Here is a 13,514-nt window from a genome sequence, read left to right on the forward strand (position 1 = left end):
GGGCAAAAAAGACAAAAATTCTGATATAACTGTAACACAAGGAGTATATCATGTAATTCTCAAGAATTAAAAACAGTTGTAATGTGTTTTTGACTTCCAGGGTGGCAGGTGAAAATCCAAGAGCTTTCCAACAAGAAGGGCTGGTGAGTCTTCACCTCCCTGAGGTCTCTACAAGATCATGTTTAGACAACGCTGACAAGATAATCAAGTTTAGCTAAACACAACTTTAGTGGGAGTCGTGCACAGGCCTGAATTTTTTGTGGACCAGGAAGGCAGGTAGTCATACTGGCCCTGCACCGGGCCCTGTTTGCATCCATGTTTAGTTTGTACAGGTGCTCATGTTGCAACAAGTAATTCAGTCTGGTAGAGTCACAAAGTCTGTGATTTGTTTCTCCTTAGAACTAGTAGAAAAAAAACAACTGGCAAAGGAGTGGGATTGTCTGCATTCTGGGAGTTCATTTAAGAAAGTCCTGGAGACAGTTTTGAATGTTGGAGAAGCAAGTGAAATCATTTCATCACCATCAAAACATTCAGTACATTTGGATGATATTAAAAATAGTTAAGTTATTGTGTAAGTCTGGCTAAAACTGAACTTTAAAAATATATGTAAACATGTTAGTTCAAGTAAAATTGTACTCACATTTCTCGAAGTTAGACTAACACATCTAGATAATGCTGTTGGAGGTCTATTTAATCTTTCATGGATACACCTCAACCTGACCTAAACTGGCCTTGGTGTTGTGCCCATGCTCCCTAGTCCATGCGCCTGGCTTTGACAACATATATTCGTAGCAGAAAGCAGAGAAAAACAAAAGCAGAAGAAGGGAAGAAAACAAAACAAGACAAAGGTACCAAGTAAAACATAAAGTAGGTACAAAATGTAAAGCAATGAGAAGTTATCCATGTTGTCATCGCTCAACATTCAACCGGTTTGTTGCCTGCTAACTTGTTTGATATGTGACGTAATGGGTCAACAGGAAAAAGGTCCAATAGCAATCAGCTGAAAGGGGGCATATCGCCACCTACTGTGGTGGAGTTGGACATACTCCTGTTAATAAGTCAATTCTTCTGCGGTGCTAGTATACTGGGGGAAGGACAGTCCAATTAAATTGCCTGATTGAGCTATAACCATAGCTCCACTTAACTGTGCATGTAAACTTATTGAGTGTTCCACCAGTTGTGGCTCTATACCAAATTCATTATCTTATTAAGATGGACAGTCCATGGATGTTTGAAGTTCACTTTAGGTTGTAGGAGATGGTCGATCCCAGAAACCTGAAGGTTTCCAGAGCAGACATAGTATGGTGATCAAGCAGTGTTAGTGGGGTTCCTCCTAAACTCTGCTGTCATCTCCACAATTTTGAATTTGTACTTAAATGAGATTTTGTTAATTTTGTGCTTTTGCTTAAGTAAAATTTTGAATGTAATCACACTTTTAATACTGTGTCCTTAAGACTTATACATACAGAAATTATCTGATAACCTACCTGGAACTGAAAGGAAATAGACAATAAATGAACCAACCTTACAAAGTATTGCCTGCTTGACTATTGTTTAATAGTGAATATTCCAGAGATGAGGTATTATGCTGTATCTCATTGATCATAGAAAGTGTGATGCGTTATCAGATTGATATAAGGATCTGACAGTAATTCTTGTTTTGTGTTTGTGTTTGTGTGTGTACGTGCTCGGTGCGTGTTTGTGTGTCATTTTGCTTCATACATGCAAATAGTGATACAAAGCGAATGGAGGAGCTGTTCACCAAAAACCAGCAGATGAAAGAACAGCAGAGATTACTCACCGAAAACATTAAGACTCTGGAAAACAGGTACTAAGGTTACATTCAGCTTTTGTTTTAAATTTGAATTACAGCATGTATATGGTTGTCTGTGTACGTCTGTGTGTACAGTATTACAGCTGCAAAACATCCGTTTGTGTTTGATTTTCAAAATTGGATAATGGAAATAAATACTAAAATATAGTATGGTAACACAAGTGAAGGGTACTCCACAGGGTTCCCACAGATCCTTAAAAAGTCTTAAAAGGCATTGAAATCTTTCAAAAGACTTAAAAAGGATTTATGGATCTTTTTTTAAGCATTGCATTGTAAAATCTTGAAATAATTGGTAACATCTTTTGTTTGTTTTGTTTTTATTTGGTTTTTGTTAAATCATTTTAAAAAAATTATTTTTCTTAAACTTGTCATAATGGGAATCCAAGCAGTTGAATCTTACATGCAAATTGAGAAACACAAAATTATCTAGAAAACACAAAATCGTCCGGAAATGCTCAATAGTTCCCATTTCTGTTGGTAAACTAAATGGATACCTTTAAGATTATATAATATGTTCACTGTCTTCCATGTGCTCCACTCTAGAAATGGTTATTTTTCCAGCATTTGACATAGATAATCTAACTATTTCACTGGACAAAAAAAATCATATTTTTTGTTCAAATAAACATTTCGGCAAAATAAAATTGTCAATTCAGTTTTGTTCAGTTTTGGTTATAAATAAACTGGTCTTAAACTTAATTCTGAGTGGCTTTAAAAGTCTTAAAAAGTCTCAAAGTCTTGCCATAAGCTGTAGGAACCCTGCTTCAGTAACACAGTCATATCTTTGATATTTTGCTAACATTAGCCACCACAAAATGCTGGTCATACTGGACCACGGCTATGGCAGGTCAGTGAAAGGTGTAATGTGTAAGATATGGACAGAATTTTAGAAACAGTTCTGACATTACGCTAAAGACATCTGTAGCAAGGATATCTACTGAAATTAGCATACTAACTAGCTAGCCCCAGCTTGTTCTGTCTTGTAATACCACTTTTACCTTGAGAGGCGATAGTGAGTCACTGTGGTGTCCAGTTTGCCTTCAGTCCATCAAGACAGGACTAAGAAGTTAAGTTCAGTAATAGTTTTTCATGTTTTGAGAAACCTGCTATCTCCCCTGATGTAAACTTTATCGATAATTTTATGTTCTTGACTTCCCCCTCCTTCAGACAATCAAAGGTCTGAAAGCTATTATACCGGTGTGGTTAGGTCAGACACTTCAGGGTGTTACTGTCAAGATGGGATAAGATAGCTTGCAGGCTTACTCTTTCTTGCTGGTTCAAGTCTGTGATCTTAGATCGTTATCTCAATAGAGTGGAGCAGGAATATGTCCATAAAACCAGAAATGAATTGGCATCTTTGAACTTCCCGGTTCCCCTTTTGCCTCAAAATCAATGGTGTTTTTGGTAATATTCTGTATTTTGATGCCTGGTTTTGTTATACGAAATAAAATACATCTGTAAATACCCTGCTTTTTCAATTTTGAATCTTTTAAGTATCTTTAAAAAGGTGGTTACCTAAGAATGGCTAAATGAGACTACAGAACCCCAGCATGCCAAACATGGCTTTACAGTCTCACTGTGGTGTTGACTTTGAAGTTATGCAGCCTGGGTGTAGTTTGTTTGTGGCCTTATGTTATCTTTTTCTTCTAGTGATTGCGCACTTCAAAGGTCATAAAAGTAGTGTTCATTATTAAGGAAAATCTTATTAAACAAAACATGTAAATATCATAAACTTTTGTTTGCTACAGAGCTTATTTTCTGCAAACCCAAAAGACAATGGAAAAATCCCATGGGCTATTTGGATCCAGGGTGACACTAACTTCTAGGTTGCCCTGCAAAAAAAATGTAGTAATAATAAAATATCATTCCTGGAGCACCCTATTCAGGCGTTGGATAAATATGCCTAGAGCCAGATAATCCAGGGTCCATAACACAAAATCAAGTCCAGAGTTTTTTCGGCAAAGACTTTTGAAAAGCTAAGGGACACCCAAAGGACAGGCATTACAATGGATGACAACCCAAACCACACTATTCTAAATGGCTAAGTGGTGTGGCTGCTTGTTGCTGATATGGTCTTGCTAAAACTGCCACACGAGAAGTTTAGACAATAGCAGTGTTATACTGACCTTCAGAGTTTGAAGCATGTGGCCAAGTATTTTAAGTTGCACCTTTAAGCAAGTATGCAATTTAATAATTATAATTTGAAAAAAAAAGTGTTACGTCTTTCAAAATGTGCATATAATCGGCCATTAAATGTGTGTTAAACTGTACAGGTGATGCATTTGGTACTTTTACATAACTATTATGTGTATTATAGTGTGTTTTTTACACCTTTCAGGTCTGTTTGTGATGTTGTGTGGTTTTCTGCTGCTTGTGCAGGTTAAGAGCGGGGCTGTGTGACAGATGTACAGTAACTCAGGAGGTAGCCAAGAGAAGACAGCAGGAATTTGAAGCCTCGCAGATACAGAGCCTCCAGCACATCTCTCTTCTGGGTATTTCAAATCAGTGATCCAGCCCTACACCCATTTGTCATCCTTCACTAGTCTCTTGTGTCACATTTCTTATCAGCCTTGTGTCACAAAACATGGGTTAGTTTCCTTCATTTCGTATGTCTTCCTTGCCTTCTGGCATTTGGTAGAACGTTCTTTTAACCTCTTATCCATGTTTTTTCATTCCGCTACAAATACTAAGGTGCCTGTATGCAACATTCAGAGCATTAATAGAGCTGCAAATCGCTGTTTGCCATGCAAAGATGTAATGAAATAATACCGTCCAGAGCAGAGAATGAAGTCCGGCAACTTCTGTGTGTGTTTTCATCTGAGCTTCTCTGTGGTTTGTTGTGGTAAGCTGGTCCAGCTGCATGTTTGTATCCCATCAACTAGCACATCGCCATCAATCTGCGTTGTGCTCATGTGGCAGTTACCACGGATATTTGCACAGCGTCATCATGGACGTGTAGCACCCACCCTCCAATTTCCCCCTGGTTAACACCATTAGCTGTGGCAGCACTGTCACCAATGTTTAACACTGTTTATGGAGTTAGCACCATTTGCTGCTAGCAGCTGTCTCCAGCCCATTCTCATTTCAAAGTCTGCAAATTTCACAGCTTTTACAGTGCTTTCAGTGTATGATCCTGATGCCAAAGCCACCTTTCACATCTGCATGATATGCTCCAGCGGAGAGCATGGCCGGACAGAACCGGTGGTGGTGTTATTATATGCCGCTGGAAGGCCAGATGGTACCTACCGCCACAGCCTGATACCTGGATGGGCAGTTTCACTTAAGAATGCGGCTGGACGGATCCTGACGCATCCACATGTTATGCCACAGGATGGCACTGGGTTGAAACACTGCCAAAAACAATTAATATAAAGGGTGGTAGGAGCTGTGAAAGGGTTCAACAAACCCTGGACCTTCATGCAGGAGTCCAGTGTTTTCCTCCTGTCTAAATGCGATGATTTTTTTCCTCCACCTTACCATGTGCCTCCTTCCCCTAATCCTAATCATCCGTGCCAGCATGTGCGTTCTGCTGGCGTTCCAACATTGGCTTCCAAGTGCTGTTGTTGCCTAAACATAACCATATGCAGCGTCATCCCACCATGTGCGTGTGTTGACATCAAGATAGTGGCATCCCGGAATGTCAGCAGCAGATGCAGAAAGATAACTAGAGCATTATAGGTAGATGCGGAAGTCCCCTTCAAAGTGGCAACATGTAATAACTTGGGACGAGAATGTGTTACTGTTTCAGCCATCTCCGTATTGAAAATCAGTCAACTCATATGCTCTGAATTTTGCAAAGGGCATTTTTAAAGACAGCTTTTTTCTGAAGTGCTCTGATCATGACTTGTGGTCTGTTTTGCAGCGGGAGAGATGAACAACCTGAAAAAGGAAAACAGGAAACTAAGAGATGAGCTAAGGAATGTAAGAGCATCACTTGAGTGAGTATATAATTTTTGATTATTACAAAGTATTAGGATGAGTCAACTTTAATCTTCTATGTAGAAGAGGCTTGAAAATTATTCTCAAAGTATTCTTCAAATGTGTGACTACTGTTTTTGTGTGTGTGTGTGTGTGTGGGGGGGGGGGGGGGGGGGGGACTGTTTTATTTTCATTTCAGAATATTAACAAATGTTGATTGTATGACCAATATAATAATCACCTTTCAAAAAAGATCTCACTGCCAACTCCAGGAATTGACTGTGGTCTGCAGTTTTTCACACAATCATTGCGTGTTTGTGTGTGTGTGTGTGTGTGTGTGTGTGTGTGTGTGTGTAGCAGAGGTCAAAGCGACCACTCCTCGAATAGCAGCATCACCGCAGAGGTCAAAGTAAACAGCTCCCCTGACCTTTCACCCCCTTCGGGACCTGTGGCCCTCATCACTATGGCAACCAGCAGGGCCGGTAACCAGCCAGCAGATGGCAATGTTGCAGTGAAAGCTGAGGTAGAGCAAAGAACTGAAGGTGAGGATGAGGAAAAGCCAAGTGGAGGAAATGTTTGGGCATGTTTAAGTGTTGATTGCCACGCATTGATTTTAACATAAGTTCATGTTTGTGTTTTGTTTGTGATCAAACAGAATCTGAACACAGACAGCTCAGAGGGATGAGCAGAAGCCACTTTGTAAGTTTCCACATCAGCTCACTCTCGTGGACGTTTAAATACAGGTTCTAACATGGTCTCTAATGCGTGTCAAATATATTGAACATAGTGGGAAAAATTAATGTTTGCTTTCTTGCTGAGAGTAAGGCATGAGGCTCAACACCACTCTCAGAGAAACCAAGTTCCTCCTTTCTGGAGTCCCCCATAGGACTTTATCTTAGAAAAATATGTTCAGTTGTCAACAGCAAGAGAAAAATCATTTTTGGGCCCATTTAAATTGTGCCATGATCTCCACCTATCATGTTTGTCAAATTAAAAGATTATTTTGTAACTCAAGAAAGTCACAGTTTGTCTTAAGTCTCATTCCCACTGCACAAAAAAATGCTATCACCTGCTAACATCTGGCTAAAAGCTGCCCTAAAACTTTGTTTCAAATTAGCCTGCACCGAGTGTGAAAAGGGAGTTAATAAGTAAGAGATAAATAAAAAGAAAAAATGACTGAAAAGTATTCAAAACCTCTTTCCCTTCTGCGGTCTCTTGTTAACCTGTTCTCCGGCCCGTCTGTGGCGTCACACCAACACACCAACACAAAAACACACACAAATGCTAGCTGACACAAAAGGCAGACTCGCTCTCCAGCGGGGATTTTGGCGGCAGTGGAAATGCAGCCTTGTTTAAAAAACCTGCATGCACACGTTAATTTCAGTGGGAAAGGGGTGTAAGATTTGTTGTAGTAGTATTTAGTTTTGTGTGGAAATGCTCAGTGAACTACATCTCTTATCTCGCAAATGTCACCAACACTCGCGAGTTGGCAAACTAGGTGACTTAGACACGTTCCATACACAAATGTTATGTTATATCACCTAATGTGTTTTATCCAACAACTCCTGGTCTCTTCATCAGCTGGGAATTGAAAGAATCAGCAAAACCCTTTGCTTGTGTGAGTACATACCAGTATGAAACACACAGGCATCTTGCTTCAGCAAGAGAGAAACCTGTAAAAACACCCAGTGTAAACGTACTAATGACATATTTAAACACTATTATACTTCAGCAGTTTTACAGCAAAATGCTTTTTCTTTCTTGAAAAAATATCTTTGAAACTCATTATGTCATCCTCAAAAAAGTCTTAAGACAATTAAAAATAATTTAGAGAGAGCAAGGTTAGTTGGGTTCCTTGTCTCTTGTCTCTATGCTAAGTTATGCCATCTGTCTCCTGGCTGTAGCTTTATATTTAGCGTACACAGACAAGATTGGTATCCATCTTGTCATCTAACTCTCAGAAGGAGAGCATCTTTTTTGTTTACAAAATGTCAAACTATGGTCATTTGGTCATTTCTTTTCTTTTCTGCCCTTTTCAACCTTACAGGAGTCATACAAGCCTCTTTCCTGGAAGACAGAGCATAGTGTAACCCATGTTGGAGAAAGGAGGTAAGACAGAGGGACATTGGAAGTAGCAAACCAGGCTGTTGTGCATCTGTAAAAGACTATATGGAACAGTGAATAGAGCAAATCAATGACTAGGGGGGTTTATTAAAAAGTATGTATTTGTTTTGGGAGCCAAAGGGTAACTACCAAAAGTCAGTCTTCAGCTTCAGTTGTTCATATCAAAGTTTTAAGTCTTTTTGGACTACCTAACTACTTGTTACCACAGAAAGTAATCTAATTGCTGTTACATTATTGCATTAGTCAGTTTGTTTACACATTGTTAGAAAAAGTCAAATCATTGTGTTAGTCCGACTAAAATTGGACTTTTATATATATATTAACATGTTAGTCTGACTGAAATTGTACTAAGTTGAATTTCTCGAACTCACCTTAATAATGTGGTGTGGGGTTGATTTCCTCTCGGAAGTATACGTCTCAATCAGACCTGATCGGCTCTAGGCGTTATACACATTCTCCATAGTCCCCGTGCTTGGCCTTGACCTGGAAGTCGAACAGCATAAATTCATAGAAGAAAGCCGGAAAAACAAAAGACAAAGAAGAAGGGAAAAAAACAAAGCAAGACGATGGTATCAACATGATGAAGGCTAGAGCAAGAACCATACATTTTTAACTGTCTGACATGCAGTTAATTTTCCGCTCACTAATTTGTTTGGTATGTGACACATTTGAAGAAGGTCCAATAGCAACTCGCTGCAAGGGAGCATATGCCCACCTACCGTGGTGGAGTCGGACATACTTCTATCAATAAATTGATTCTACCCCAATGTTTGTATCCTAGGACAAGGACCGTAGTCCAATTAAATGGCCTAATTGTGCTGTAACCATAGCTCCATTTAACTTTGCATGTAAACATACTGAGCGTCAACATTGAGGCCTAATGACCTGCAGGGACCTTGTAACCTCTCCCTATCCACCTGGCCTCTGTTTCTCATAACTTAGAGCTCAGACTGTTGAAGGACTGGACCAGCGACCTTCCACTCATCCTCAGGCTCTCCTCCTTAAGAATTCTTCTTCCTCAAACAGCAGAGAGGTGAACCCTAGCAGACATGTGCTCCATGCTCCTGTCCCCTGCCGTCCTCAACCGATCAAGAGCAGCCATGTTACTCTCCCCTGGCCCCTACCTGAGTCCTCTGACTGGGTCACTGAGGCTGCAGGGACCAGCCTGGGGGTGCAACCTTCCACCAAACCAAACCTGCCACGCTTTCCCAACCTGATCCCAACAAGCCAATATGCCAGTTCCAGAGGGCCAATGTTTGGGTCTCCCTGGCACAAACAGAACTTCTCCCAGCCCCTTTCCAAAGAGCCAACTGTGGTGTTCAGGTTGAGAAGTCCATCAGAGCAGATGGAGAGTCAAAGTAAACTGCAGGAGAAAAAGGAGCTTCCACCAACCAAGACTGAGGTGGTCGCTGGGGAAAGGCTTAGAGAGGCGTACGAGGGGCCTCTGGACCTATCTGATCGAGGAAAAGCCAAATCAAGCCAAACGCCAAGAGATGATTCACCTTTAGCCTTACAAGGTGGGGAGAAAGCACAGAGGAGCCCTGACAAGGATGGGAAGGCACTTGGACCAATATCAACACCCTGTCCGGCTGCCCCTGACTCATCCTCCCTTACCTCACCAATCAAACAACAAGAGGAAGAGTCTATCAGCGACCGTAACCACAAGGTAATATGACTTGGCAAGAATAAAAGGCATGGGAGTGATGGTTAAGAAGGTTCTAATAAAATTCATTATATAATGATCTGGTATTTGCAGGTAATCACAGATCAAGAGCAGGAAGAGGAGGTGATTGAAAAGATGGAACAAAGCAACGGGAAAAAGGTGCCTGTCCTCACAATATCATTACGTCCAGGTGAGGAGCTTAGATTCATATGGGTCAGCGTGTGCTCATCCATATATTTACAGGTGAAAAATACTCATGGTGTCATGTGTCTGTAGCAGTAGTGGTGCTGGAGACTCTGAATCCGGCGATGCAAGAATCCTTATCATCAAATGGCAAGGTAAGGTCAATCAAGCCAACCAAGAGGTTACGGTTGAGGCACTCATCCAATTTCAAAATGTCCACATGGTTATTTTCACTTGAAATGAAGATTACTTTCTATTGTGAACCTTCGTCTGTCTCATCATAGTCGTCGTCACCAGCAGTTGAGCGGGGAGGCAGCTCAGACGAGCAGGATGACAAGGAGAGTGTTTCAGGACTAGAAGGCAGCCAGGGCTGCAAGAGGAAGAGGGCATCAGTGGAGACGGAAACTGATAGAGACTCTGAGTCAGACAGTAAGCATCAGTTCACATTTCAAGTTCTTGTTCTTTCTTTCTTTCTTTCTTTCTTTCTTTCTTTCTTTGGGTGTGATCCTCAAGTAAAATTACATTTCTGAAGCTTTATGCATCAGGAATTTTTACCATTTTGGACCACATAGATTTAATTTTTTTGTTTTGCGGACACAGGTGTGATGTTTTAGTGATAGATCAACATCCCTTAAATACCGTACAAACATCATCCACATTGGTGCCTCCGAACCATGGATGGATGCCTCAAATCAGCCTAAGTTTGTGGTGACTCAGCAGGTTTAACATGGGAATTGTTGATCAACAGGAGAATAAATATTGGAAAACAACACAGAATGCCTCAGAGACTTACTGCATTATGTTCCGTATTGATTTATTTTGAATTAGAACCTAAATTTTGTGTTTTCCTTTAAATAAATACATTTCCACGACAAATTGGTTAATAAAATAGCCCCTAGAATGCAGTAAAGGTAGTGCCTGATGCTTAATATTTCCTAGGAAACGACCCCCAGACCCCTCACTTAATATTTGTTGGCAACACTTTCCCATACCAAGTCATCGCACGTTGCTGCTTTGCAGGGAATGTCTGCTTTTACATATTATGCTTTAAGTATCCTTCTGTGTCTGTTTTTGACATTGTGGGATGCCGCTGCTGTGATGTCATCCAATTGTATTGCCACCTGACGCCACCTGTCCACACACTGTGCTGCTGCAGCAAGTGCCATTCTGCAGCATATAATAGTAACCCCAATGGCTCTGTACAGCCACATGCTCAACTAACAACATCCAGCAGCATATCATGCAGATGCGAGAGGTGGTTTTAGGATCTTACACCAAAATCACTGCAAAAGCGATAGTATTTAACGCCTTTGGAATAACAATGGGCTTGTGACCAAACCTATGTTTTAAGACTGACTTTGCAGGTAATTATTACTTGACTTCTGCTGTCTACTTTCCCCTGTTCAGTCTTTATTTTACAAAAGTAACCATCATAAAAATCTCACTTTTTGCTGGTCACTGTTGCTTCCTCACCAAAAGAAACTGTTTGAAACAATCTCCTTTTTCTTCCTTTACAGACATCCACCAGGAGAGGAAGATCAAAATCACAGTCAGAGCTGAGGAGAAGAGCTCTTGCTAAAGAGTGTGATCTCATGTTGACTTGGTGATGTCACTCAAACCTGCATCAAGTGATTGTTTTAGCCACCTGGGGGCAGCACAGCAACCTGTAAACACTTAGGCCCATTTCACACAGCAGCGCGTACGTCAGCAGTGCTGAACGTGTTGTTTTTTAATTCGGCGCCCATGTTATCAAGTTAGAGCATCCACACTGCCCGCCTAAGCAGCGTTTGTCAGCTGCGTCTCAGCTGCAGCACATCTAGAGAAACGGTGGCTCGAAGATTTTTTCTGCATGATGCACAGGTTTGTCAGCAGAAATAAACAGTGAAAATGGTGTTTTCATGATTAAATTGACTCTAGAACACCTTTTACTGCAGTTTAAAAGTCTCTCTCTGTCACAGAGATGAGGAAATACAAAAACATCTGTTTTACTGCAACTTCCCTGCTTCCCTTTCAAAACAAAAGCCCTCTGAGGACAGAATCCCATCAGTTGCTGATACAAGGCATTTTATTTTGAAACATTTACAGGACAATGTTGTCGGTAATGTGGGAGCTTGTACGGCTTGATAAACGAGTGGAATTTGTGCTTATAAATATGGAAATGCACAACTCATAGAAGCATGCTGTAACGTGGCAGCAACGTGGCAGCGACTCAGCAGCAACGTTGCAACAGCGTTGCAACAACGCTGCATGTGTGAACACCACAAGCACGAAACACGCAGCAGTTCGGCGAGCCTGCAGTCAAGCACCGCTGACGTGTGCTGTGTGAAACCAGCCTTAGCCTACTTATACCTTATAAAGTTGAGGTTAACAGCTAACAAATTAATTATTATTAACACCGGCAGACATGGAGCAACTTTTATTACTTTACATTAATTTGGAGTCGTGTTTCTGGCCACCTGCTCTTTTTTATTCCTTCTTACACTTTTTGGCTGAGAACAGGTGCCTACTGTGGCTGAAAATAAGCACTAAAACATGATGTGTGCCATGATGTGGGCCATAAAATCTAAATGAGGACTGAGAGGAAGTGAGATCATTTGCAGCTTCATCCTTTTTTTGGAAAGTACTTGGAAAGTCCAAATTTGACCTGCATTTCAACTCCACTATGTTCATAAAATGATGAAGCAGAGACGCCTCCCAAAGCAGAGAGCAAGAAACATTTGATCCTATTGTAAGTGCATTTGAAAGCACCGTTTTTTACTCTTTTACTTTAAAGCTAAAAGTTTTTACTATTTTCAAATTTTCATGTCATAAAATAGTCATTATCTTCACTGGACGTGTTTTTGCCATATCTTACAGTCACTCATCTATCTGACATGGTGGCAGAGACATTTAAACTAAACTACAAATCCAAAATGCTTTGCAAATTTGAAGAACACAAACACATTCATGTAAAACAAAAATGCAAAAGGCAACTGTTGCAGACACTTGTGGAAGGAGAAAGTTCTTGCACGTTTGAAGAGTGGGCTAAGCCGAACACTTTTTGTTAGTTAATTACGTTTGCTTTGTGATTGTCACAAATGCACAGTATTATTCTTTATCTTTTGTGTTTTCATATTTATTAAAATGGGACTGTGGTTACCATGGAGACAGCGTAAAACCTTGCGATAAAGCATCAATTGAAACCAGTGCATGATTTTTTCATATCTGTCGAGTGACACTTACCAAAGTCATGAGCTACTTTGCGTTACCATAAATAAACCTTAATATAGCTATGTTGTCCATGTATTATCCGCTCATATCATTATTCAATTCCATCTAAGAAACTGAAAGACAAGACAAAAGAGAAAGACAAAAGAGAGAATTTTGTTTTTTGTCTTTCAGATATTGAAAAAAGACATTTGTTTTCTCATCATCTCCTTGAATAATTGAATAAACGGATGACACACAGACCCTTTGTGTCTCGTATACAGCGTAGGCTTAATTAATCCTATTAAGTAACATCACCAACTTTTTAAAAAATTATTATTATTTTATTTTGTATGCTTTATTAAAAGACATTGTTAAACTATGTTTTTCTAATTTTACTTGCATAGCTAGCTTTTATAATAGCCTACTGCTAGATGGCAGAGTACATAAATATTAATATTATGTAATGATAGTCTGCTGGCAATAACAGTTTAATTGTCAACATAAACTGATGCTCACTTTCATTGTGGCTTTTGCATTTGTGTTTTTTCTTCATGGACTTTGTTTTTTTTTTTTAATTTACAAAGCCTTTTGGGTATGCAACGC

At 40.1% G+C, this 13,514-nt stretch overlaps 1 protein-coding gene across 4 annotated transcripts in view; it reads left to right on the forward strand.

Annotated features, from left to right (window-relative positions):
- The window catches only part of rbbp8l (retinoblastoma binding protein 8-like), a 15,768-nt gene extending 4,051 nt beyond the window's left edge, over nucleotides 1-11,717 (forward strand). Inside the window, exons 3-14 of one of the 4 annotated variants that reach the window (XM_042492663.1) lie at nucleotides 101-143; nucleotides 1,733-1,828; nucleotides 4,214-4,326; nucleotides 5,697-5,772; nucleotides 6,110-6,294; nucleotides 6,408-6,451; nucleotides 7,800-7,861; nucleotides 8,819-9,542; nucleotides 9,633-9,729; nucleotides 9,816-9,877; nucleotides 10,007-10,151; nucleotides 11,240-11,717. In XM_042492663.1, coding sequence (XP_042348597.1) covers nucleotides 101-143; nucleotides 1,733-1,828; nucleotides 4,214-4,326; nucleotides 5,697-5,772; nucleotides 6,110-6,294; nucleotides 6,408-6,451; nucleotides 7,800-7,861; nucleotides 8,819-9,542; nucleotides 9,633-9,729; nucleotides 9,816-9,877; nucleotides 10,007-10,151; nucleotides 11,240-11,301 — 1,709 coding nt within the window. In that variant the 3' untranslated portion in view covers nucleotides 11,302-11,717. The other 3 variants (XM_042492665.1, XM_042492664.1, XM_042492666.1) reach the window with 3 other exon arrangements.
- The last annotated feature ends 1,797 nt before the right edge of the window (nucleotides 11,718-13,514 follow it).

The sequence above is a fragment of the Plectropomus leopardus genome, chromosome 8 (genome assembly GCF_008729295.1).
Source record: "Plectropomus leopardus isolate mb chromosome 8, YSFRI_Pleo_2.0, whole genome shotgun sequence".
NCBI lineage: Eukaryota > Metazoa > Chordata > Actinopteri > Perciformes > Serranidae > Plectropomus > Plectropomus leopardus.